Here is a 26209-nt window from a genome sequence, read left to right on the forward strand (position 1 = left end):
CGGAATTCGCGAGGCCAACTCTCCGCCACTCACCGTCAAGGAACAAAGCGAGCCGGGTTTTTGGCGCTGCGGTGATGATGTCAACGTGCCTCGTTTAGTCTCCTTGTTGCGAATCATAAAACAGCACCGAGATTTGACTGGACCGGATCCAGGACTAAACCCCCAGAACAGCAAAAATGTAATCTGAACCACAATTAGCAGTATCGGCCTTCCTCCGAGATGGACGTTCCAACCCTCGTGGAAGCTTTCTTGGCTCTCCCTTTTAGGGAATTTAGCCGGCGGCCCCACGGGAGCCGGGGTCTTGGGGAGCGGGGGACCCCCGACTTTTCACATGTCCCGTGCCACGAGTCTCTTAATGCCACTCACAGGCTGATTGACGATCATCTGCATTTTACCGTGATTCCGCTATTTGGCAAATGCTCGCGCATAGCCCGACCATGTTCGGCATCGAACCGCCCTCAAAGCGTCCGCGACTTGATCAGCCTTCTCAGACTCACTCACGATCTCACTCTCACTCGGCCGAATTCTTAGATGAAACGATTGGTGCTGAAGAGCGTGCATCCCTGCCTCCAACAAACACAAGACCTCCCGAATCAAGCACGACGTCTAATCACGACGTTTTCCACTCCTCGCCCGGGAGCTGGTATCAAGATGGCTTCTCGCAGGACCCGGGATATCTTGCGTCGCAGGAAGAACTGCGTGCGATTCTCTTTACGCTTGCCAATTCGGCAGCACCAACACGCGCGAGTAGTCCTGAAGCCGGGAAGAGAGCGCCCGAGCTAGACTTGAGGACGAGTGCGTCACCGTCTACGACGGTATCGAGACCGTATCATCATTATCAAACCCATCAAGAGCAGCGGAGGACCGCAACCACGTCGAGATCCCCCCTCTCCAGCCGGAGGAGGATCGAGTATCTGAAGAACTATGTCGCAGAAATTGCGCCTTGGGTGAGTATCTGCTTCATCTAATCGAGAACTGATGCTAAGTGTAAACGGTGTAGCTCGACATGTTCGACTCCAACTGTACATTCCGGCAACAACTTCCCGCGCTCTCACACTCGTTCCCCGCCCTGCTTTACGCAATCCTCGCCATCTCCGCACGTCAGATGGAGCGCAAGTCCGGGATTCAGGGCTGGTGCGACAGCCTCGAGCTTTACCAGGAGGCGATCCGACTCCTGAGTCCACTGATCCAGGTGCGCGACCCGAAGATCGTGGCGGCGTGCGTGCTCCTCTGCTGTCTGGAGATGATGTCCGCCCGGGCGCAGGACTGGCATCGGCATCTGGAAGGTTGTGCTGCCCTGTTTGAGGCGAGTGGAATTCATGGATTCTGTGGGGGATTGCTACAGGCTGTTTTCTGGTGCTATGCGCGAATGGGTGAGTTATTCATGTTTGTGAACGTCAACTGTCATTTACTGCTAGGAGGCTCTCTAATAATACTTATAGATCTCTGCGGTGCGCTTATATCAGATGGGACGAGGACGACGGTTCTACACCCCTCCAAATGGCTCCCAGTAGGCTGCCAGGAAGAAGATGCATACAGGCTTTTCAAGGAAGCACGAACCCCGGACATGCATGCCAACTACGCCGTCTACCTTGCCGTCAAAACAACCGAGCTTGTCTCCAACCGTACCAAGTTCATCGAACTCGGCGAAGCCAACGGCTGCACGACGGAGGTCTTCGCCGCACGCTGGGTATCTCTCTGGGACGAGCTCCAAACCTGGCTAGCCGAACGGCCCCTTGAGCTCCTCCCCATCCAAACAATCCCTCAAAAGCCATTCCCACACATCCTCTTCGTTCACTGGGCCGCTATCTCCTCAAACCAGCTATATCATACCGCTTGCATACTGCTGCTGAAAATGATGCCTAAAGGGTTGCGGATGCCGCGATCCCCTACATTGTCCCTACTATGGCATGCGCGCAGAATTTGTGGAATCTCAATCAGCAATAAGCATCAAGGTTGCTTGAACAATGCGATCCAGCCGCTCTGGATTGCGGGACGACTGTTCAGCCATGCCTCGGAGCATGAGCAGATTGTCAATACTATTCGAGGCATTGAGGCCGAGACCGGTTGGGGTGCTTGCTGGCGAATCCGTGATTTGGAGCTTGCGTGGGGGTATACCGTCAGTGGTAATCGTCGAGAGATGATGAATCAGCAATTCTCGGCGTCCATGGATGGAGATGCACATCAACATCAGCAGCATATAGTCGTATGATCCGTGCTGCCCCATGAGGTATCAATCACTCTTCACCGTCAAGGAAGGACCACTCCTCGCGCAGAGCCGTAAGATACTCGCCAACGCCCCATCCAGTCAGCGTCTGAATTCGCCCAAAGCCACGCAAGATCTCCGCTTGTTGAGACTCGTGCGTCATACGTCTAGCCGCGACAAGGAAGGATGCCAGCAGACAGGGATCCCAGCACTCGGCCCTATCGTTATTTAGTGCAATCCCGCATACCCGATGCGCATGCCACAGAGGGGATAGCACCGGCGAATGCGGATTAAGCTTCTGATGCTGGTTCAACAGCGCCGCGGCCGTCCGCGGCTTACATTCTATCATGTGGAGCATCGCAGTGTGATATAGCTGACTGCACAGCGCTGCTGCGCCGTTTGTGAACAGGAGCAGAGGAAACTCACTTCCGGCGCTTAGCGCATCGCCGTCGTTGTGGTTCAGCTCAACTATTGGGTGGAACTCTTGCGGACGGAGGTAGTACCATTGGCTTAGTTTTTCGAAGACCTGAAACCAATTATCTGGGCCTGCCACTTGGTGTGCTGGAGCAGCGTCTGGCTGATGGTAAATATTTAGAGCCTTTCCACAGAGCGAGAGTAGGACCTGGGCGTAGTGGCCAACCCGTTCGTGGGTGTTTTCGATGCGCACTAGGCGGGAGAGACTTGGAAGCGAGTGGGATGGAAGCAAGGTGCGTAAGGGCGTATTGTTCGCTAGGGACATTCCCAAATCTGTTCTTGTTAGTTCACCTGCAGGCTTTTGATCGAGGAAGTGAAACACATACCCATCCGCAAAAACATCCAATATATCGCAGAGTCCATACCCAGTCCGTAGGCCCTATCCGCTAATGATCGCAACTGCCTGTACTCATAGCTATGTGTACCTCCATCCTGCTCGTATTGGTCTCGATTCATGGCCCAGGCCCTTGCAACATCCGCCACCAGTCTTCCTAGTTTCTCGAACAATCGCAGTAGCATAGCTTCTGTCTCATCAACCGCTGCGTTCACCAAGGAGTCGGAATATGATGCAGCCGTATCCTCATAATGGACCGCTTTGAACGCGTGCGAATAGAAATGCGATTCGAGCTGGATAGCCGCATCGGAATAACCGCGATCCTGCCGTACGCGCAGGCATGTGTCAGAGAGAGCCAATATTGCATGAAGAAGTCGCTCAGTGGGCGAGCCAAAGGCGATCTGAAGTGCCGTAATGCCGAAGGAATGGCCCAGGTCGAGAATATCTAGCTTTGGTATCAGTTAGCTGGATCGTTCTCAGAAATCTGGTCTATATTGAAGCTGAGGAAAGGGGATGCAAAGTACCCATGGAGCTACGTGGTATCGGTAGTTCTGCAGGAGTTGCAGCTTCCACGTCTGAGGCATTGACTTATAATCCGACAATTGGCGGGGGAAGGAGTACGAGTTCACGTCCGAGCCCCCAATATCGAAGCTCAAAATGGAGTGAGCAGGCGGGGACACGTCCTGATCAACTGTCGGCTGTAGTATTCCATCAACAAAACCAGGCGACATCACGCTTATCATCCTGCCTGGCGTGCCTTCGGCGTCTACGACAGGACCTATTTCGCCGTTCCCATGGTTATCCGCACTAGCAGTTATAGGATCCTGAATAGCGTCACTAGGACCAGATCTGGATCCGGATCCAGATCCAGATCCAGATTCAGGTGCAGGGCCCGACCCAGGCTGTGTCCCAAGCGCCAGAAGGCCTTGCACAGCATACTCGTCTTTCGCGCTGAATGTACTCGGCGGGATCGTCGGCTCAAGGGTAACTGGCGGTGTTGGTGCGCGGTCTAGATGAGCGTGGGCGTGGCCGTCAAGTTCCCACGATGCAAGAGCTGCGTGATGTTGAGAATGAGAACGAGCACCGCGATACGTATCGCTGGTTTCCCTCTCTTCTATGTAAGGTTCAGGAATAAGCGTCTCCCTATCTGAAACGGAGTTGTGGACCGAATCTTCGCCATTCTCTTTCCCCGGGAGTATACACCTGGGCGAAGGGGATGAGGGAAACCGCAACAGCGTACTTGTAGTCTCCACATTCGACTCTGGAGAAGACACCTGCGGGGTAATAAGGTTATCGATCGACAGAGGATCCTCATTGACGAACTGGACACGGGAGAAACCGATCAGCATTCAATGTTCGACCAAGTATCACCAAGTATCACCAAGTATCCTTGAGCAAGACAAGACTGAAGAGAGCAAACCCACCTGGATTTTACTATAACTTCCCTTCTTCGTGCTCGCTGCGTCCCCGCTCTGCTCGATCTCGTCCGCCCGAACAGTAATCGAGTTCTTCGCGAGAAATGTCACCTGCAACCCGTAATTGCAGTCGAAGTTCTTGTCGATGCAGTTCTGGCATCGGGGTTTGAGCTCGTCGCCTGCTTATTAAGACGGGCCAGTCAAGATGTGGTCGTGCGTTATGATTCATTTCATTTCCTTGATAGAAGGTAGAGGTTGGGGAAGGAGGTAGAAACATGGAGGTGAACTCACACTTGCGTCTCCGCTTCCGACACCGCAGACAGCCTGTGCGACATCGGGTGAATTTCGGGGTTGTTTTGGAGGGAATCTCGTTGTGTTTTCTATTGGTGTGAGCTTTGTCATTATTGAACCTCGTCGACACAGAAGCAGAAGCTGAGTCCGGCATGACGTCCGACTTATAAAAGAGCATGAGTGTTGCAAGCACAGAATTGAAGGGAAAGATGAACTAGACTACCCTCTGGTCAGAAGCGGTAGTGCTAAGCGGCACTCAACAAGTTAGTGTAGTTAGGAGACGGGTCGGCTGCTTCTCCAGGTCGAGCTGGCGCTTCGAGTTACTCTTTTGGGACGCCTTCCCCAGATCGATCCATTGGCTTTTACCCCGCGTGGCCGGTTCCGCATATTCCTAGAGTGTCCAGGCAGACGTCACCCACGACCAAGCATGGCGATGCCTCTTCTAAAGATACTATGTATACCCTCCCATCCGTACGGATTAATATTACGTGACGTTTCTACAGGTAGCGGACTTGACCGACAAGTTGGGGTATCTGCAATTAGATTATATTGTTCAAAACCCAGTCTATACATGATGAAAACAGCTCAGCGGTCCTATTCCACACAGAATAACCATGGTAGATAAGACAAATACAGGAGAGATATACAAAAAAGAAGGAAAGGACGGAGAAAGAAAGAAAGAAAGAAAGAGTATGGTGAGTGAGACAAGAGCGTCGGCGGGAAGTATAGTAGGAAGGAAAAGGAAAGAGAAGAACGAAAGACAGTCAGCTAAGGACCGCAATAAGAGACATCGAGGAACATCGGACGCTGGGTTTCAGCCTTAAAGCTGGTGATTTCCACCCTCGATCCCGCGGTAGATACTCGACTGGAAGAACTCCTCCCTCATGATGGTGCTAACGTCGGAATTGCGATACTGCTGCAGATCCTCCCTTTGTAGGCCGCGGAGCTGCTCCCGCCCGCCCGTAGAGAGACTGCCGGAGCGTGATCGCGAATGGCGAGCGCGCGTGAAGAGCGGTGACCTTCGACCTGCAGGCGATAGGGGGCGTGAAGTCCCGCCTCCGTTTCCGCCATTGGCACCGGGAGCAGAGGGAAGGGCGAAGGAGTGCCGCGGGGCAAAAACGGGAAGGGGGGTGTTGGGGAGCGGCAGGAAGGAGGAGGCGTCCGTTGTGGAGGCGTTGGAGAGGGCGGAGTAGAGGGAGGATGGGCGGGTGAGGAGGTTGGCGGATGCCGATGTGTGTGCGGGAGCGTAATAGCTTGAGCGGGTGGGTGGTTGGTTGTTGGGGTTCAAGTGGGAGAAGGGAGTGGTGGAGCTAGTGTAGCTCGTGTACAGGGTGGACATACCGGAGGCCGCGGACGAGCGCCAGGAGTGCACGGCGCTGCGGGGGATGGTGATGACTTCCTCTTCGATGGGGAGGGTCTGCTGGATGGCTGTTGCGATGTCTGCGGGCTCGTGGAGGCCTGGGACACGCGTGGCCATCATCTTCGCGGACTTGCCGATCCAGAGCATCTGCTCATGCTCGCGGAGGTAGCGGTCACCGCTGAAGGACTTCTGGACGATCTTGCGAGTCATCATTCCCAGTTTGCGGCGGTGCTCCGACTTGTCGTACATGCGCTGGGTGATCTTTGCGACGTCTTCAGGGGTGGGTGATGATGGAAGAATAGGGGCCGGCTCGGTGTCCTCGGCGTACTGAGACCATTCGCCGAGGAGGGCGAGCATGGAGATCTGGGCCCTGGCGAGCGCCAGGGCGTCGTTGGGGGCGACGACGGCACTGAAACGGGAGAAGTCATCTGGGTCGCTGAGGACGCGAAGGGAGGCGCCCACGTCAGTGCAAACCACTGGCGCACCAGTTAGGGCTGCTTCGCCGAGAGCGAGTGGGAGACCTTCAGACAGGGAAGAGTTGAGGAAGAGCCAGGTGCTCTCGAGGACTTTCATGGGGTCGGCTGTGCCGCGCAGGGTCACTCGTCCTCGGAGACCCTTGGAGGCGATGATTTCCTGGCATTCGGTGGAGTAAGTAGGGGCCTTGTCGATTGCACCGTAAATGTCGAGGTGGTAGTCGTCGAACTTCCACTGGTTGATGATGATGTCTGCGGCGAGAAGCGCGGTCTTGATGTCCTTGGCGTACCAGACGTGCGAAAGCATCGTCACTGTAGGCCGCTCGGATTTGATCTCCTTGACCGGGGCGAACTTTTGCATGTCGGTGATACCATTGACAACTGGGTCGACCTTGCGGCGGAAGATGTTGCGGTGCTCAATCGTCCCTTGACATGTTCCGATCTCGACTTCCCAGCCTGGGTTGAAGAAGTCGGCACACGGAGAGATGATATCGGCATGATACAAAGTGAGAGCGGACGTGACTCGCATCAGACCGAGTAGCGCGTTCCGAACAAACGGAGAAAGCTTGCAAAGAGCGGACGAGAGGCACAGGTTCGTCTCACGCCAGGCGATCGCATGATCCCAAATCTGCAGCGTGCAATTTCTCTTGATCTTGCATACAACACCATACGAAGCACTCACACTGTGGTGAGACGCTTGGAAAACGCTGGGAATCTTCTCGGGAATGGGGATCGAGAAGATGAACAGATAGCGGTACCAAAGCTCAAGCGCGACATCGAGGGTTCCCAACGTGGGCAAGTCGGTGCTGAACCATTCAGCCGAAGGCATCGTGTTCGGCATCTCCTGGGTAAGCCACAGATCCCGCCAGCTCTCCTTGACGATTTCGCTGTTCCAAATCTGTGTCCAGTGCCGCGAGTCCTGGAAGAACGTGTTGAGATTGACCAGCGCCCTAGTTGCCTGGCGGATATCAGCCTTGGACAAATGCACGGCACGGGCTCCCTTGACAAGCGCTGTCAAGATGGGAATAAAGTTCATCTTGATATCCATATCATTCGCAGATGTGACGCTCTCGACCTCCGCGTCCAGTTTGTTCCTGAAGAGGCCGTGCGTTGGTGTAAGGAAGTCCATTCCCCAAAGCGGAATAACCTTGAGCGAGAGAATGTTCTGCTCAGTCTGATGCTTCGGCACGCCGAAATCGTTCGCCGACTCGCAGATCATATGCCACTTGATTGTGCGCAGAGAGTTGATCATGTCCCGCCGACATGCAGAAACACCACCTCCTTCATTGGGCCAAGTGCCATTATCCGCCGCCATGACATGAAGGGATTTCTCTGTGTCCGATCCAAAGTCGTTGGACCTCGTGTTGACCACAGCGTCACCTCCGGGACCGAAGTTGAAGAGATCGCTAACTTTGACGGCCAAGGGTGTCCAGCTGGAAATGCCGTCGTCAAGATCTGCGCTCGCCGCAATGGTATCAGCCCTGAGCTCGAGGTATTTCTTTGCCGATGTAAGATCACCCCAGTCACGGCTGCGCCAGTATGGCGATAGTGTCCTGTCTCTCCGCAGCAACCGCTCATCCATCCAGCGCACAGTAATCCCGTCAAAGTCAGCTTTCTCTTTCCAAGCTTTCCAGATGAGTGAACGAGCACGCGAAGTTGAAACTGGGAAGCGTTTCCTCGTCAATCCGAGAATCCGGGTAAAGATGTTGGAGCTGAGACTGTCGCAATAGAACAGAGGATTGTCATGCACAAAGCTCGTGAGCCGGGGTTTTGCTAGAACTCCAAGATAATCATGCTCGATCATCGGCGGGGTCTGGATCTTCTGTCCGTTGAGTGTAGTGAAGATGGTCGGGTGGAACTTGTGATCGTACAGCCAGCGTGCCTCGTAGACGTCAGGGCCCTGGACAAAGGTAGCCTCGGTAACCTTTGCATGAGGAATCCACCGGTCGACTTTCTCAGGGTGGCGGAGCGGCGGTGCACACCACGACACAGTACAGGTAATATGCGACAAGGCGAACTCAGCCCGGAGCAGTTCATCGCCGAACTGGGGATTCTTCCGGTAGTGATACTTGAAGCGGATGAGATTGCCGTCCTTCATGTAAGAGCCAGCCTCGATGAGTCCTTTACGATTATACTGTACGCTCTGGAGATGGTTTGTTCCGCGCACACATCGTCGGCCCATTGGGATCTTCCTGTCGGTCAACTTCAGGGTGATACCCTTCTTCGTCGGGGTGCGGTAATCATAGTGGTATTCGTTGACAATGTTACCACCTTTGTACTCTTGGCGAATGAGCAGTAGGAGGTCTTTCGAGTATGTACTGACACAGCTGAGGCTCTTCGTTCCCTGCGGCTCTGTCTTGGGAGTCCCCGTGTAGTAGTAGACTTTGAATCCCCCATCTGGTTGATTGTGCCGGAAAGCTGTGAAAGTCCCGTCGAGACTCTGTACGATGTACCTGCTCTTCTTGATGTTGATTGTCATACCCTTTGTCTCATCCCAGAGCTGCTTGACATTGTCACGACCATGGAATAGGAAGAATGCAAGCCCCAAGTCTTGCATGAATTTGGCATAATTCCAAACCATGCTCAGCACGAATGTAGCCGGCACCCGAAAGATGGCGGGATAAGGACTCATGACATGATTGTACTCTCGCTGGAACTCCGGATCGGCAACTAATGCAACAACCACGAATTTGAGGGCGATGGCGACCTTATAGTACACCGAGAACAGCGGTTTCATGATAAAGTAAGCCACTGTGGGAAGTTGCTTAGGCAGGTAAGGGATGTATGCTGGTGTCTCGGACTCCTTGTAAGTCGCGGATTCACCTGTTCCGTAGTTGGCATAATCCAGGATACTGACGGCCGCTGCAGCTGCAAGATTGCTGCGGGCGATGTGGACCGCTAGATCTTTGATGTCGAATTGACAGATGCTCTCCTCAAGCCACCGATAGTGCTTTTCGGAAAGTCGACATGGTTGACCAAGGCAACGATCAAGAAGAGCCTTTCTAACGGCCCTGGGCAGCTTCTCCCAGTGAAAGTCACATTCGAACCCCAGGCATAATTGCCGCAGTAGCTCTTTCTTGGCCCAGCGTACGACAAGAGGCGTGTCAGCTTCCTCGCGCAGCTGCCGAGCAGTGGTTTCCGTTACACCAGCAGCCACAAGCGACTCAGCGAGCACTGCCTGTTCATGGGGTATTTGCATTATCGACTCGGCAACAGCGTGGAGAAGAGTCTCAGCGATGACCTGGCAGTTGGCACTGACGTCGATGCGATGGTCTAGTCCTCTCCCCACAGCGATAGCGATCTTCAGATGGTCAGAAGTGCTACAGCTCAGTGCGTGAACATTAGGACCAATTGAGCCTAGAGGAACTAGCTCGAGCAAGACCTCGCCAGCCTCCCAAGCTTTCAGCGCCGTATCGACAAGTTCCTGGGAGTGGGGGAACGCTTCCTCAATTCTCGGCTCTTTTCTCCGCGAGATAAGTATTTGCTTCACCTCCGATCCCGGATGATTAGCCGGCACAAGCTTGAGACGAGCGTCCGAAGGAATGAGAGAAATGCTTTCGTAAAATGTTTGCAGCTCCTGCTGGCTCCAGTCGGGGTCGTCCCAGGGTGCGGTGTAAGCGTGGAACGTCTTGCCAAGCTCGACGGGAGAGTCGACACGCTTAGGCATTCCCATTTTGGCCGGTATGAGGGAGAGGAATGCGACTGTCCAGGTGGCGGCTCCTAGACCGACCACTTGCGAGTACATAAAGTGCGGAAGGCAGACCTTCAGCGCGATACCAAGCGGTAGGCCGACGAGAGAGCCAACCAACAGCGGCTTCAGCGCATGAGGGCCAGTAAAGATTTTCGTGTACTGGTACCAGAGCAAGCCGGTGTACGCCGCAACGTACGAGAGGAACATGATCATTGCCTCCATGTGCGACTGGAACGTCCAGACGAGGGCTGTTGAGAAAGCAAGGCCCCATGAATGCCACATAAGATACTTGCCAAGTGTCTTCCAGTAAACCTTTCTTTTGAACCTCACGTCTCGCTTCTGCGAGTCTCGAATATCTTTAGCAGTTTTGAGGGGCACCGGAGTATGGCTTCCAACAAGGCTGTGAAGCTCTTGAGCTTTGGTGTCAATCAACACAGCCCCAATCAAGTAGTAGGCCAACGAGAAACCGACTGCCATTCGGTAAGCCGTCGTCAAGGACGCCGAGAGACCGATAAGGTGGCCACCGCTGAGAAGTTCCACCCACTTGTCCAGAAGAGCGACGATGAAGTAGAGCATTCCACAGCCGATTTCCCTGCTTGATTGACGCCAATGGATAAAAGCGTTGTGCAAGCGGATACCCCGTTGGGCAGCCTTGAGAGACTCTAGTGCAACCTTGGTCTGCGTGTTCCACCCCGAGCTATAGGGAATCGGTCTGGGAACATCTGCGTACCTGCAATACCACTCGAGGAGGAAGTTTGTGGCTTCCCAGTCCCGGGCGAGCTCAAGCACAAGGGTGCTTTTTGTCGTAGGCCTGCTGAAGAACCAGCGGTTCCGCTCTGCTGTTACGTCTTTCAGGAGTGCCTCCCTCGACAGCTTCAATACGGCTGGGTCACTGAGACCTCCAAATACCTTCTCGTCTCCGTTTCCATATGATTCGATGTACCATTTCCGGATCTCCGTGTCATCTGTTTTCCTCAGTTTTTGGTACCAGGTCACCCATTTTGAAGCGACACTTCGCAGACCCAGTATCAGAGCTCCGATGAAAACATAGATGACTGCAATGTAGATCGCAGAGTCGTGACCGGTAAAGGTGGTAACAATCGGTGAGATGAACAAAATGGGAATGCACGCGAAGATTATCTTGCGCCCGGACAGGAATGCAGACCCGGGATAGCTGAAGCTCGCGAGACAGGCAAATCCGGAGAAGTAGGTGGTCAAGGCGACAAGGTAGAGGTAAAAGACAATTCCAGCCCGTGGGCCGTTCACGCCTGACACCACAACAAATCCAATAAGGCCACCGGCGATAGTGAATGCTAGACCGGCAATAAACCTAATGAAAACGAACATGTTCGTTGCAGCAAAAGCCATCGAAATGAGATAGTAAGGACCACCGCAAGCAATCCAGGTACCTATGCCTCCAGACAACAGCAGTGAAATCATCAAGGCAGTGGTGGCGCTATTTTGCTCTTCGTAAGTCATGAAGGCTGAGAGGTACAGTCCACGTCCAATGAGGGTAAGGAGAACGATATCGATCAAAGCCGGGAAGGCAAAAACACTGAGGAAGGTGAACCGCTGATATCCGCGCATTGGCTTGACTTTGTCATCAGGATTGACATCGATCTGGGCGCCGGCATACGATGTAGCCATCTCTGGAGCGCCGTTGATCCAGTCCGGAAGGTCTTCGTCCTTGTAGCTCTTGCGGAAGCGATCAGACAGTAATTTTCCGAAAGCGCTGGGCGAGATGTCAAAATAGGACTCGCAGCGAGACCCAAGAGCAAAGGATTCGGCGAAGGCAGCGGCCTGGTCGGAATGGGCATTGAACAATGGATTCCGATCAGTCACCTCCTGATAGATCTCATCAAGGGCTCCTTTTCGCGCAGTGCAAAACAGCGCGAGGGCCAGGATATCAGTATAAGCGTCGACTTGTTTACCTTGCATCAGCTGGCACAGACCCCGCGTGATTTGAGCAAGATCAGCTTCGCGGCGCTCCTTGAGGATCTGAGGGAAGGTCGCCTCAACCTCACGGAAGAGAGCCAGGCAGGCCGAGGGCGAAGGGTAGTTGCAGCCTTGTTCCCTGTACCATTTTACGCGAGAGTTCACTAATGTTTCCGGAGATGCAGACCCTTCAAGATATGAGACTGTGTTGACCTGCTTGAGTTGTACTAGAGACGTCCCTTCTATGAGCTGCTGCTGGAGGTAGGCGCAAATCGACTTGGTTAGGTCACTTGGTGCATCCGTCAGAGACAGGTGCTGCAGGAGCAGGAGTCGTTCCTCGGGACTCAGGGCGTCGATATCTTGCACCAGGCGACGAGGCAAGCCAATGTCTTCCACGAGATCTTTGGTCCACTTGGCCAATGCAGTTTCTGCTCCAAAGCAGACATGTCGAGGGCAGCCTTTGGCAGACAGATAAGTATGTAGAACAGTGCCAGCGAGACCTTGCACGTTCTTCGACACAAATACGTCGAAGCCTTCGGAGTCCATGTGATATACACCCCAGAAACGAATATCGGCGTTTTTGCGGAATCCAGAGTCGAGCCCGAGATACACACGAAGCTGTTCATTGGCAGCAAGATTGGAAAGCTCTTTGATATGGCCAGGAAGTGGATCTGAGGGACCCCAGGCCGAAAGCGCGAATTCGTCGTGAAACTGACGCAGGAGAGTCGCCAGACTTTGCATTTTGGAAAGAGGAACTGGATGAAGCAGACCGAGCGATTTTAGACGCTGCTGGGACTTGAGAATCTCGGCGAAGGAGCCCGCAGTGGCTTCCGCGCCTAATGGAAAGCAACCGAACGAGTTGTACTCTAGTCCACCGATAGAAGTAGAGAGGGGGTTGGTTTGGGACTTGGTCAAAGAAACCCAGTCAGGAGGGTCACGGATTGTCATTGTAAGATCCTCGTGAGCGCCGTTATCGCGTTCTGACGATGCAATGAGATTACTGAGGGTTGGGAAGAATGGCAGCAACTCGTCCCATCCGCTGCTGACGACACCGTTGACGTCTTCGATGGATGAATTGGCCCTCCAGCGATCGTGCGCGCTCATTATTTCCGGCTCTTTCAGCCAGCTGAAGGAAGAAAGAGGCTCCGGCAGCTTCGTATTCAGCTTGACGTCCTTCAGGGCAGCCCTACAGCCGATCCAAGGGATCGCGCTGTAGAAATTGCACCATTGCAGCGACCTTCGGACCACGGCATTCGATAGAGTGGCGTCGTCGTCAATCGTTTCCCAAGCCACGACTGTAAAATCTCTCATGCATGCCTCGGACACAAAAGCCTTGATTGTTGATTTCATGCTCTGGAGCTGGAAGTAATCCCGCTTCTGGCCGTTAGGGAGGATGCTGGCGTTTCTAACGACCAGGCCGGAGATGGCCTGGTTCTGTAGCACAAGGCGGTCCGGGAGGAAGTCTGGAGGCGCAGTCTCCAGGAAGACTGACAGCCCCAGCTTTTGTATGGCTTGAAGCACGCTGGCCCAGCATTCAGAGGAGAGCTTGTTCTCCCAGTTGGCGAGCAAGACACCGCTGAAGGCGGAGCCCTCGAAGACCTGACTCAGAGCGCTGTCGATCTTCTCGATTGCCGCTAGAGCCGCATCCTCCTTGGAAGCCGCATCCTGAAGATCGAGTCGGCCCAGAATCTGCTTACCTGCAGCAGTTGCGACGGCTTCGACTACTCCTGACTGATAGGGATCGACAATCAACATATCCCACTCATCTAGGAAGCGACGTTGATAATCGCTTAAATGCTCATCCAGGCCTCCCAAGTAGATACCGACAGACGAGGGCTTTTGGCCCGCTGGGCGGTTGGCCAAGTTGAGATGCCTGTTTGCCAACCCATCAATCTTTGCGGATACTCTGGGGGACACCTTCTCAGGGCGCCGCCTTGACTAGATGGAAGTCAGCAAGGTCCATGCGGCAGCGATATGCATGTAAAAGGGTGTTTATAGTTTACCTCCAAATAAATTATGCATCGTAGTACTGAAGAATATACAAGGTATACTGTTCCAACTGTAACGCTGCCCAGTAGAATACCAATCAAAACCTGGAAGCATTAACAAAAGCAATTGGAGGGTGCATGGATCAGGGGGCTCACAAACTGCCACCAGTGATTTTTCATATGATCCCACCCGACGGGCGAGACATGGAGGATTTGGGTCATCCTGATTAAAAATTAGGTAGTAAAAGTCGGCCGTGACAGAAGCAAGAACATCAGCACCGAGGTGAGCCGTCTATAAGGGGCGTCAAGGGCTCAATCGGCGAAGTCAGGACAGTGAGCTGGTCTAGGAGGCGACCATTGTTTCAGGCTGCGGAGGGTATATACGTCGGCAAGTATATAAAGCAGCAGGCGACAAAGCCACGGCGTAAGCGGCCTCTTTTGCCCGCGTGAGCTGCAGAAAACGCAGACAACAGAACCGACAGCAAGACCGACAACAGAAATAGGGGACTGGGCTGGCCGCAAGAAGCGGTTGGGTTTGGGACCTCTGGCGGTTGCAGAGACAGGCAAAGTAGGCGCTGCAGGTCCGATGGCAAAAGTGGCAGACCCTGGAGACCGTTCAGAGGGGACCAGAAAAGAAAAAATGGTTTCTCAGTGATTGGATCCGTCCGGAGCAGCTGTCCATTCCTTTGAGCTCGCTCCATTCACCGAAGGGGATGGGCCGACGGGATAATGGATCAATGATTATGGAACCTCCAAGACGGTGCCGCCGATCCTGGAGTAAAATGACAGTGACAAAAATAGAGGCGAGGTTTGCAGGCCAGACCAGACTAGAGTGGTTCAGGTCTCAGAACGGCAGACGTTGAGGCCAAAGCAGGAGCTCGCTAAGAAGCGTGGCCGCCATCTGGGGGCAATATGACCGAGCCATGATGGACGGGCAGATGGGGACGAAAACGCCCAAACGCCGCACTAAACTGGACTGTTTCATTCGCGGTCGGCGATTGCAGGTGGCCACCGGCCACGAACTAGGATTGTCGCGATGTTGTGGAATCTGCACGGTATGTTGACCATGTCCACATCAGCAGAGTCCAGGGAGTCTCCCGCGCTTGAAACAGGATGGGGTCTTTAGGCTCAATGGCGGCGCTGTGATTGGACATGGTGATGAAATCGCTACGAATTTAGCTATTATAGCGTTCTTTCAGCGAGCGGCGGGCGGGTCAAGAGGCGAGAGAAGAAAGTCGAAAGTGGAGGACCAAGTTGGTTAGGTTGATTCGGTATGTGAGCGGCCGGAGGTTGTCGAAGAAGAGTAATATTAGAAATCGAAAATCGTGTGCAAATGCTCATTGCAATTACCGTCTTCCGTCATATTGTCCTTACTATACTTACCGGTATGAGTCATTCACGGTATTTACGTCTTGGCAATACATTACGTTACCGTACATCTGATCCGCATACGGTACTTTCTCACCCGTCGGCTAGAGTCGACATTTGTCGCTGCCCCTGCAGCGGGATACCTCGATGGCGGCCATGTACGACGGTGGCCCAGTTTCCCTCACACAGAAGGCTCCCACTATCACATCCTGGCGGCAACGCCCGATAAATTGGGATTACTCCCCATACGTGCTGCTTGAACGCCATATCGCATGCACGCGACGGATGCTCCATTGCCAGATGTTTGCCAGGCAATAGCGCCGTTGAGACCTAGTAAAGGAAAAACCAGTCGCACTGGCCTGGCCAGTGCGACTGCTGAGAACGGCTCAGACTACTGCAGACTATGACTAGAAGATGAGTGAACTGGCCCAGCTGCAGCTAAGGGGCAGCGAGTTTGATTGATTGATGCGTGGATGGATTCATTCATTGGCTGATTGAGGGCTTGTATGGCTTGTATTCGCTGACTCGTATATCGAAACTTGTCTGCTCGCTTCTGGGCACCCCATGGCCCCATCTCGCTTGCTCGCTCCCTTCTCGAGTTAATCGAGTTAATTTAGATCCCTCACTCCTCATGGCGGCCAGCTGGTTCAACAGAGCCGGCTGATTCCCGGGGTGGATCCGGCAAAGGTGAGACAGGAAATCGTGAGCGAGATGAGGCCGCGACGGTCTAGCATAAATAGGAGGCTCCAGGGCTGGCGCATTGTAGCTGGACTGGAGTACAGTACTGGAGACTGGAGCTGGAGTGTCGTTCTCCACCGTTTCGATCTGACGTCTCGCGTTTCATTCGTTTAATTTTGATCTAGTCATTCGTTTGCTGGCCCTGCTGCCCTGCTTCCCTGCTGCGACCAGTTCGCAATCACAATCGAGATGGTCGCTCCCACGCTGGTGCTGCAGATTGGCTGTTTCTTTGGGATATTTACTTGCGACACGCCCCGGGGAGTCTGGCCTGAAGGACGCCCGACCGTTCTTTCCCCGTGGCCTCCCAGTCCCAGCTCGACGAGCTCAACTACTTCGGTGCCCCCGGCCACGTCGTCTGCCTCTACGACCAGTGTCCCGACAGTCACCGGCCCGACTGAGCCTACAGTGACGGTGACTGCAACGTCCACTGCATCTACTACTCTGACGACACTCACGACTCTGCCCTCGACCACAGACTCTGCTACTGCCACTTCTTCTGCTTCTACTTCTTCTGCTGATTCCACTACTATCTCCAGCGCATCCAGTGCTTCTGACCCGGCTGGCTCTTCCACTCTCGTTCCCACCCCAGAGCCTAGCACTTCAGAGCCCAGTACATCTACCGGTACTCCAGGGACTTCGACCAGTACTGAGCCTGATCCCACGAGTGCCACTGAGCCGTCCAGTACTTTGACCTCGACTCCTGAGCCGTCAAATACTGTGACTTCAGGTACTCAGACTTCGACTCCTGAACCGTCTAGTTCTCTGACTTCGAGTACTCTGACAAGTACTCTGACTTCAAGTACTTCGACTTCAAGTCCCAGTACCAGCCCCTCCAGCACTTCCCCCAGCACTATCCCGTCTAGTACTTTGACCTCTACCTCATCCACCCCCTCTACGTCTTCTACCTCAACGCCCAGTGCCAGCCCGTCGACATCGACCTCGGCCAGCACTAGCCCTACCCCCTCTACTACAGTCACCCCGTCCCCCAGCATGTCTGTCACCTCCACTAGCGTGGTCCCCTCGGCCACCGGGTCCCTGGCCAACAACATCCTCGTCATCGCCCGCGACTCTACCCAGGCCAGCGTTGCCTCGTCCGGCCTGAATGGCTACGGAATCCCCTTCACTACGCTCCTGGTCCCGCAGGCCGGCGTCGAGCTGCCGGCCCTGAACTCCTCCTCAGGGGGCAACTTTGGCGGTATCGTCGTTGCCGGCGAGGTCAGCTACGACTACGGTAACGATAGCTGGCGCTCCGCCCTGACGGACGACCAGTGGAACCAGCTGTACGCGTACCAGCTCGCCTACGGCGTGCGCATGGTCCAGTACGACGTCTTCCCCGGTCCCAACTTCGGCGCCTCGTCCATCGGCAATGGCGGCTGCTGCGCCGACGGCGTCGAGCAGCTCGTCTACTTCACGGATACCAGCGACTTCCCCACGGCCGGGCTCAAGACCGGCGCCAACGCGGGCGTCTCGACCTCGGGTCTCTGGCACTACACGGCTTCCGTCACCGACACCAACACCACCAAGGCGATCGCGTCGTTTGCCTCCGGCGGCGGGGTTGACGGCGAGTCTGTGGCCGCGGTCATCAACAACTTCGACGGCCGCCAGCAGATGGCCTTCTTCATCGGCTTCGACACCGTCTGGTCCCAGACCTCCAACTACCTGCAGCACGCCTGGATCACCTGGATCACGCGCGGCCTGCACGCCGGGTACCGCCGCGTGAACCTGAACACCCAGATCGATGACATGTTCCTTGAGACCGACATCTACCAACCCAGCGGGACCATCTTCCGCATCACGACCGATGATATGGACGGCATCACCAACTGGCTGCCCAACATCCGCGCCAAACTCAACCCTGGAAGCACCTACTTCGTCGAGATCGGCCACAACGGCAACGGCAACATCGAGGCCGGCACCACGGCCGCTGGTGAGAGCACCTGCTCCGGCGGCGCCATCGAGTACGACTCGCCTCCGGACACGGCCCTCGAGTTTGTCAAGCCCATCGGCACCGGCACTGACATCTGGCCGACCTCGCCAACCAACTTCACTTGGACGACGACCTGCATGAACGCGGACAGCCTGCTCATCTGGTTCCAGAACCACCTGGACGACTACGCCTACATCAGCCACACCTTCACCCACCTGGAGCAGAATAACGCCACCTACAGCGACATCTACAAGGAGATCTCATTCAACCAGGTCTGGCTCGAGCGCGCCGGCTTCGCGGCCGCGTCCAAGTTCACCTCCAACGGCATCATCCCGCCTGCCATCACCGGCCTGCACAACGGCGACGCCCTCCGCGCCTGGTGGGACAATGGCATCACCAACTGCGTCGGCGACAACACGCGTCCTGTCCTCCTCAACAGTGAGAACGAGATGTGGCCCTACTTCACCACCGAGGCCGCCGACGGGTTCTCTGGTATGCAGGTCAACCCGCGCTTCGCGACTCGAATCTACTATAACTGCGACACTCCCGCCTGCACGACGCAGGAATGGATCGATACCTCTGCCGGCGCCGGAGACTTCAATGACCTTCTGGACACAGAGCGCGCCGAGGTCCTGCGTCACCTGTTCGGCCTTCATCGCGACCCGTACATGTTCCACCAGGCCAACCTGCGCAATGTCGGCATCGACCCGATCACCGTCGGCTCTGAGACCGGCCAGTTCTCCATCTTCCAGGCGTGGGTTGAGACCATCGTTGCCGAGTTCACCCGGCTTGTGGACTGGCCCATTGTTACGATCACGCATCAAGAGGTACACTTCCCTTCTGCTTTCCCTTGCTTTCCCTCTGCTTTTATGCTTGCGCTTGCTTTTCTCCATATTTACAGCCGGCTAACAAAAGTAGATGTCCGCCGAATTTCTCGCCCGCTACACCCGCGACCACTGCGACTACGGGCTCAACTACATCCTCGACAACGGCGCTATCACCGGTGTCACCGTGACTGCGAACGGCAACACCTGCGACGCGAACATCCCCGTTACCTTCCCGACCACGCCTACAGACACCCTGGGCTTCGCGACGGAGCAGCTGGGCAGCGACCCCTTGACCGTATGGGCGCAGCTCTCCGGCTCGCCCGTGACCTTCTCTCTTGCCACGCCGATTGCGCTCTAGTCGGTCAGCATGAGCTATCAGCATGAAAAGAATTTATTTTATTTTTTTCTGCCAGTCTGGATTGTTGTAGTGGGATGGTTGGATGGTGGGCTGCCAACGCAGCAACACGCTCTCTTTCCTGGTTCTAAAACCGCGCTTTAACACTATACTAGTACGAGTATCAGCTACAAAGTACCTACTGGACTTAATGATAATCCTTAGTTGTTTGTTGTGATCAAATGCAGCCATTGTCAGTGTACTACTTCTGTGCAGTAGTAGTCAGCCTCTAAGCGAGACCGCACCGACCTCTCTCTTCCTCTCCTTCTTCCTCCTTCCTCTTTCCGTTTCCTTTCCCATCTTTTCTCATCGCGTTGCCACCATACTATGAGTTGATCCATCAATCACATTGTACGATCGAAGCCAGACCCTTGTCCCGCAGTCTTGGCCTGCAGCATGTCTCAGACTCACTGCCCCCCAACCGCAACTCCAATCTCAACCCCTCCAGACGAATCAACCCGTGCCGTCCTGCCGTCCCGACTCCAATTGGCCAAGAATTTTAGCAACAAAAGCTCAGACCCGAGCTTCGATAAGCCAACATGGGTTAACCCGTCTCTCCGATTCGTCTCCTGATATTTCATCCAAATCGCGATTGGTTGGATGGGTGAACTGGATAAACTCGCTGATCTAGCGTTCAGGATCGTTTGGCGGGGAAATCACCTTCAGCCTCGCTTTCGAGGGCTCTGTCAACTACTGTGAGATCATTATGACTTCGCATTGGGCTGCCAGACAGTGTCCAGTGCCCGTCTACCTAAGATACTACCCAAGGCGGCTATTCGGCACCATAGGAACGTTTTCGTTGTTTGTTTTTCTTTGTCCCTGTCTTTGTACAACACAGCGGGCATATGCAGAGTAGCACCGCCTGATCACCGCCTGATTCATAACTCACATAAATTATTGGTCAGCATATCGTCATTAATCTCATTAATCGTCATTGCAGTCCGTCGTCTCCAGGGATCATCCTCCTTCGTGCCAGGACCGGATATCTGGGCCTCCGTCTCTGGATTTCGTTTCAATTCCAGAATCTGAGGCAGTTCAGGAGGAAGCGGCTGACAATGGCTCCGGTACTACAGTCTCCGTTACGATTCACTATTCGCAGATAGGCTAGATCCTCGCCTACTAGAGTCACTACTTTAGTACTCTGCAGACGTCGGTTATTATTGCCAGCCGTTTGTCCGTCATCCGACCCGTCATCCGATCCTTCATTCGCATAAGGGGTGGGAATTGAAACTGTATCGCCATCTATGTTAGAGAGCATGACTCGACATTTTGTCCGTTACTCCGTACTTTGGATCCTAGTACCTACTAAGAACCGGACAGGAGCAAAAGATGCCATGGCGCAGTGTCTCAGAGTGAGCGCATACGAGCGTCAATATTAGCCAATATTAGCCAGGATCGAGGTAGGCAAGGAAGAGAGGAGAAAAGCAATGCCACTCCCAACAGTCTTCTCCATCATCGTGCGCTGGCTAGTCCAGATGCTGCACAGCACAGACACCGAGACTTGACCGAGACCCAGCGCCAACAGCAATTACCCAGACTCCCTAACCCATCAGTTAGCATGGAGATGCAAGTCTCAGTTTCTAGCATGGGTAGGGACTATTAATCATCCCACGCTACCATGCAACAGCCGGCGGGTCTTAGTTCGGCTCATGGAGTGCACTCATCCTTAGTACTCCGTATTCCGTACCTGCTCTGCATGGGTTCCAGGTCTTTACCTGACGCAGCCAAGAGCTCGCTAGGCGCCGAAAAGGATATTGCGGGCTTGGCCTGCCAGGGCTGGATTCGGGCGAGTGAGCTGGCCGTGCCTGGACCTGGCCCTGATCCTCAGAAACTCAAAAGCAGACCCAGACCGCCAAGCGGGGTTGGATTAACAACTGAGGCGCGGCCGAAGGCTGATGAGTGGCGGGTGCCTATACTGATCTCAATACAAAAAATACTGTACTTTACAGCTGGACAGTCGGATACACCAAGCGGCGTAATTTATCAATTCCGACGGAAATGTCCTAGATTCAGCCCTAAGTCCGGTCCCTCCTTAAAGCGCAAAGGGAACCAGTCGCCGGCCGCATGCCTAGCCCCTCACTATGCTGCTTCGGGACTATCCGAACGCCTGGACTGAGCCTGGGCGCTACTATTAGACTGCAGAGGACAAACGCCAGTCCCGTGTTCTGTGTTTGCACTCTTGACTGCGCTGGGTAGAACTTCGCTGACCACCAGACCTGACTCTCGCTAACCGCAGCCTGACCGAGTCCAACTGCTGCACTCCACGTTCTCTCTTTCTCTACACTGCGTTTCTTTCCCCTACGTCGGCCCACGCATGCAGCGTCCTCGGCTATTCCCGACCCCATGAATTCGGAATCGCGCGGATAGAGCCCTCCCCTAAGGCTAAAGCCAGGGTGCAAACTGCAAGGCTATAGTCCAGCGCTAATTCTAGGCTCCGGCATTTCTCACACTTCTGGTGGGCGTGACCAGACTCAGTCTCAGCCTCCGTCTGCGGCACCAGCTGTTTGATGGGGATTGAGACCCTGCCGGCGACTGAGACCCTCGCCGTCTGATTTGACTTGTGCTCTGCCCTTCCACCTAGGAGTGAGAGCGAAAGTAATCCCTTCGCCCGTTGTCCAGGTCAATGCCTATCCACCAGGGCTGAGGTATCCTGGAGTGAATTGTCTATCATTCCCTTTTTCTTTATAATTTTGTAAATTTTCTATAAATTTTTTGGGTCTAAACAACGATTCGATTTACGCCTCCTATCGTTACACAAATTGAGGCGCCTCCTTTTGTCGCATTTGATCCTCGACAGGTCTCTTTCTTTCTTTCTCTCATTTTCTCTCTCTTCAGCGCTTGTCCTTAAGATCCAGGATCCCTTCTGAGTGAGACGACCTGGATCACCTCCCTCACTGCACCCGCTGACACTGCAAAATCGCAGAACCGGAGTGGCAAAAATGGAACCCCTCAAGACTCCCAGCACGGGTTGGAAATCCTGGACGGCCAAGAAGAAAGCCCTCCTGATCTCGTCGATTCTCATCTTCATAATCGCCCTCGCTGTTGGTCTTGGCGTTGGTCTTGGTCTCGGCCTCAACAAGGGGAGCGATAATGACAATGAGGAGAGCGGCGGCAACAACACCACCCCGACAACCCCCAACAACACCGCCATCTGGCAGCCCGCCGTCGGCACCTCCTGGCAGATTGTGCTGCGCTATGCCCTGAATGATACCTCATATGATGTTGACGTATACGACATCGACCTCTTCGATAACAAGAAGGCGATCATCGACGAGCTCCACTCCGACGGCCGCAAGGTGATCTGCTATTTCTCCGCAGGCACGTACGAGGACTGGCGCGACGACGCAGACAAGTTCCCCGAAGACGATATCGGCGATAACCTTGATGAATGGGAAGGCGAGAGCTGGGTTGACATCCGCTCGTCCAAGATCCGCGACATCATGCTTGACCGGCTCGACATCGCCGTGCAAAAAGGCTGCGACGGAGTCGATCCCGACAACGTTGATGGGTACGACAACCAGAATGGGCTTGACCTCACGCAGGATGATACGGTTGACTACATGAATTTTCTGGCGGATGAGGCGCACTCACGCAATCTGTCGATCGGGCTCAAGAACGCGGGTGCCGTCATCCCGCGCGTGATTAGCAGGATGCAGTGGAGCGTCAACGAGCAGTGCGCACAGTATGACGAGTGCGATACATATGCGGCATTTGTCCGGCGCGGTAAGCCGGTCTTTCATATTGAGTATCCGAAGGGGGATGACACGAATAATGAGGTCAGTGTTACGGGGCAGAAGAAGGCGACGGCCTGTGACTTTGACGACTCGAATGAGTTCTCGACCTTGATCAAGAACATGGACTTGGATAACTGGCTGCAGGAATGTTAGCTCTTACTGTCTACTTTAAGGTAATGCTGAAAACGAGCAGGAGTTCAATTGATCTTGTATCTAGATACTAGTTTAATATTCATACCCGATATTGTACTTCATTACTTTGGGACAACAGGGCTTGGCCATCATCAGGACCCCTTCAATCCCCGACGTCTTACTGGAAACTCACTTCCTACCGTATACTATAGCCAGAGCGTACCTTCCCATTCAAGTTCCACCACAGACCCCGCAAGTCCGTACGCAATGTCACGGGCCAGACCACACTCATTACGGCCCCAACGACAACCCCTACCTTTCATCCTCAGACTTTGCCCACCCCTTTTGTCAAGAAGACGACAGACATGCACACCTCGCTATCTCCTGCCCCAGCCGACGTAGTCCAACATATGTACAGCCCACCCAACCAATGGACCAACTAAAACAACCACGGGAAAGCTCACCTCTCACTAAAACTCAGACGGCATACAGAATATCTCTGCGGCTGTGTCTGCACCATGGTACCATGACTCGGACCCCTGGCCCCTGACCCTGCCTAGACCCGCAATGAGGAATAGAAGCGAACGGCCCATCGATGTTGCAAAGGCATCTCAGCCTCCGGCTGAGCATCGCATGCATTCTCCTCTTTTGCATGCTACCCAGCAGGGCGTGGGCATGAGTGTGCATGGCAAACATGCAGGGTACTAAAAGTCGGCGATGCCGACGTGACATGACCAGGAGTCGAAGCTCGCTTGCGATGGCCTCAGTTGAATCCCATATATCGACTAAAAATGAAGTCTTATTGTCTGGTGCAGGAGTAGCGTCTTGATGTTGAGACCTCGTATACTAGAATGAGGCGTATACTAGTATGAGGGGGAGTTGGATGTTCACATCCTCGGAGTACTAAAGTACTTCGAGCCTGAATTGGGTATCGGTATTTCCACATGTCCTAGTACAGGTACAAGTACGGATACGGGTACAATTCAGTGACGGCCGTCTTTGCTGCGTCTTTGATGTAAATAAATACAGATACGATACCGCATATCAATACACGCTAATCTCTTAGTTAGACGACTAGTTTAGCTCCCGAATCAAATTCCGACGTATCACCTCCAAGGCAAGGGGCAGGGAAGAGATTTTCTCGCTTCTTTGTCCCTCCTCGGAGTCTGACCGGGCAGAGATTGTTTGTGAGTGCCATCCAGTGTCAGTACCAGATCAGTATCAGGGCGGTGCCAGAGCGGTACCAGCGCCTTGTACATTGTTTGTGTCGGGCGTTCCATGGAAGGCCAGTTTCAAAGTCAAACCCTAAGACACCGCATCCAAGATTTCAAATAGAGTGGTTGATTCCACCCAGGTCCTTTCTGGCCATTCTTAATCTCCTCCAGGAATTTTTGAGTTGGCTCTGGGTCTGAGTTGGGTTTGAGTTCAGGTTAGGTCGGGTTCTAAAAAAAGGAACCTTCTGAGACGACGATCGATCTCGATTTTCGCCCGGCGCAGCGCACGGCGCGCCGCGAGTCAAATTCTAACCACGCGGTTGTGGACACTGTGGCCCGGCAGTGGCCGGCCAAATTACGGGTCAACCTCAGATTCTACCTAGCCTCAAGTTTAGGATTGGTAGTGTTTTAGCATTAACTCAGACTGAGCGTTGCGCGAATGTTCCCCTGATGGCGGAACCGGCGAGCTCCCTCAGATCAGTATGGTTCTACGTAGGATTCTACCAGTATGATTCTAAGCTTCCGAGGAAATATCGACGTGCCAAACACCATCCCAAACAAACTAAAGTAAAGCGAACGAAAGAACGAAGGAAAAGCTTCCAGGCTTCCAAGAAACTGGCAATTTCTGCCGACCTACCAATCCACTATTGACAACTTACGGTTCTTACCCGCACTTAGGGCTAAACTGACTAACTATATACAATTAGCGCCATAAACAGATCAGCGCCGGCACCGGCCTCGGTTCTTGAAGGAACAGACTAGCCACTGGTCAATCTGAATCTGACTGATTAACCTGACTCGCTCAGCGTCAAACCATTTCTTGGCGTGATTAATGAAGAATTGTCTGGATTGGTGTTCCTCCGCCCCCAACGTCCTATGTTCTGCATTCCAGCTCCAGTAGTTAGCACAACACGTTGCGATACTACATCTCATCTCAACACAAACCTTTAGCCAGTTCGACATCTTTCTAAAGAGAAAAAAATAATGGAAAAAAGGGAAAGAAACAAAGGAAAACTCGGAGATACTCGGACTTGGTCAAACTGAGTCAATGCGAGACAAACGCCAAGGCGCTCTGCTTCCAATAGGGAAAGGCCGGTTGGCGCATGCCTGTATCCCACCTAGCCCTAGGCCCGCGACTGGCAGTCTGCCGCCGTCTGTCTTCAACTAGGTAGCTCTGGGCGACTTCTAGTGCGGCGACAGAGGAAAAGGGGTAGAAGAGCTACGATCTGGCAGTCTGGTACGCAGAAGTCGGCCGAAGATGCGCAGCTGAGACGTGATTATGACGGATCTGCTCTATACAGACTAGATACAGACTAGAAGAAGAGACTATGGACTTAAGGTTCCAGGTGATCTCGGAGAAATGGATAGACCAAAAAAAGGAAAAGTGTACCGGTCGGAGATTTATACGAGGTACAAATGGCGCCAGCGACGGACTTGTTGTATGACTCTACTAGAGATGCAGTGCGCTCTGGTAGTCCAGCGTGCACTGAAGACGGAATGCAGAGCATGCAGAGCAAACGGCGATACTGCTCTATTATGTAGCACAGTAAATGCCCGACCCGAGATCGTCTGTATATCTACGACAGGAAGACGCCCCATTGCATCGACCCGATATCGATCCAAGACGTTCTCAACTCTGCCTACTTGTCAGTCGATTCTCAGCACACATCGTATCATTCGCATGTATGTCTTACACCAAGAACGCAAG

General features: G+C 53.9%; 6 protein-coding genes across 6 annotated transcripts; 3 read left to right on the forward strand and 3 right to left on the reverse strand.

Moving 5' to 3' along the window:
• Positions 1-437: 437 nt before the first annotated feature.
• BDW70DRAFT_156063 (uncharacterized protein) lies at positions 438-2212 on the forward strand (the record flags this gene model as incomplete). Its single annotated transcript, XM_073740139.1, has 3 exons — positions 438-947; positions 1001-1373; positions 1443-2212. The coding sequence occupies 3 exons, from the start codon at positions 438-440 to the stop codon at positions 2210-2212; spliced, it is 1653 nt and encodes a 550-aa protein (XP_073600391.1).
• A 161-nt stretch (positions 2213-2373) lies between these two features.
• BDW70DRAFT_168810 (uncharacterized protein) lies at positions 2374-4831 on the reverse strand (the record flags this gene model as incomplete). The annotated part of the gene is made up of 7 exons (XM_073742551.1): positions 2374-2424; positions 2454-2548; positions 2633-2953; positions 3007-3463; positions 3539-4336; positions 4439-4582; positions 4721-4831. The coding sequence occupies 7 exons, from the start codon at positions 4829-4831 to the stop codon at positions 2374-2376; spliced, it is 1977 nt and encodes a 658-aa protein (XP_073600392.1).
• A 611-nt stretch (positions 4832-5442) lies between these two features.
• Positions 5443-14700, reverse strand: gtb3 (glycosyltransferase family 4 protein). Its single transcript, XM_073744504.1, has 3 exons — positions 14324-14700; positions 14183-14272; positions 5443-14117 (listed from the first exon to the last, which is right to left on the reverse strand). Exons 1-3 carry the CDS (start codon positions 14387-14389, stop codon positions 5541-5543), a joined length of 8733 nt encoding a protein of 2910 aa, XP_073600393.1. The 5' UTR covers positions 14390-14700; the 3' UTR covers positions 5443-5540.
• A 1586-nt stretch (positions 14701-16286) lies between these two features.
• On the forward strand, positions 16287-19601 carry agd3 (putative extracellular serine-rich protein). The gene is made up of 2 exons (XM_073744506.1): positions 16287-19027; positions 19119-19601. The coding sequence occupies exons 1-2, from the start codon at positions 16463-16465 to the stop codon at positions 19383-19385; spliced, it is 2832 nt and encodes a 943-aa protein (XP_073600394.1). The 5' UTR covers positions 16287-16462; the 3' UTR covers positions 19386-19601.
• Positions 19602-21921: 2320 nt separating this feature from the next.
• BDW70DRAFT_66002 (endo alpha-1,4 polygalactosaminidase) lies at positions 21922-23344 on the forward strand. Its single transcript, XM_073744505.1, has 2 exons — positions 21922-22288; positions 22345-23344. The coding sequence occupies exon 2, from the start codon at positions 22361-22363 to the stop codon at positions 23306-23308; it is 948 nt and encodes a 315-aa protein (XP_073600395.1). The 5' UTR covers positions 21922-22288; positions 22345-22360; the 3' UTR covers positions 23309-23344.
• Positions 23345-23539: 195 nt separating this feature from the next.
• On the reverse strand, positions 23540-24060 carry BDW70DRAFT_128026 (uncharacterized protein). Its single transcript, XM_073735369.1, has one exon. The coding sequence runs from the start codon at positions 24017-24019 to the stop codon at positions 23765-23767; it is 255 nt and encodes an 84-aa protein (XP_073600396.1). The 5' UTR covers positions 24020-24060; the 3' UTR covers positions 23540-23764.
• Positions 24061-26209: the final 2149 nt, after the last annotated feature.

This window comes from Aspergillus foveolatus (genome assembly GCF_047715535.1).
Source record: "Aspergillus foveolatus strain CBS 279.81 unplaced genomic scaffold BDW70scaffold_3, whole genome shotgun sequence".
NCBI classification, from domain to species: Eukaryota; Fungi; Ascomycota; class Eurotiomycetes; order Eurotiales; family Aspergillaceae; genus Aspergillus; species Aspergillus foveolatus.

Coding starts and splice junctions, on each gene's coding strand:
- gtb3 (XM_073744504.1), bottom strand. CDS start 14,389: ATGACCCAAATCCTCCATGTCTCGCCCGTCGGGTGGGATCATATGAAA. Junction 14,273..14,323: donor AAAATCACTGGTGGCAGTTT/GTGAGCCCCCTG, acceptor TAATGCTTCCAG/GTTTTGATTGGTATTCTACT. Junction 14,118..14,182: donor GATGCATAATTTATTTGGAG/GTAAACTATAAA, acceptor ACTTCCATCTAG/TCAAGGCGGCGCCCTGAGAA.
- agd3 (XM_073744506.1), top strand. CDS start 16,463: ATGGTCGCTCCCACGCTGGTGCTGCAGATTGGCTGTTTCTTTGGGATA. Junction 19,028..19,118: donor TTACGATCACGCATCAAGAG/GTACACTTCCCT, acceptor TAACAAAAGTAG/ATGTCCGCCGAATTTCTCGC.
- BDW70DRAFT_66002 (XM_073744505.1), top strand. CDS start 22,361: ATGGAACCCCTCAAGACTCCCAGCACGGGTTGGAAATCCTGGACGGCC.
- BDW70DRAFT_128026 (XM_073735369.1), bottom strand. CDS start 24,019: ATGTCACGTCGGCATCGCCGACTTTTAGTACCCTGCATGTTTGCCATG.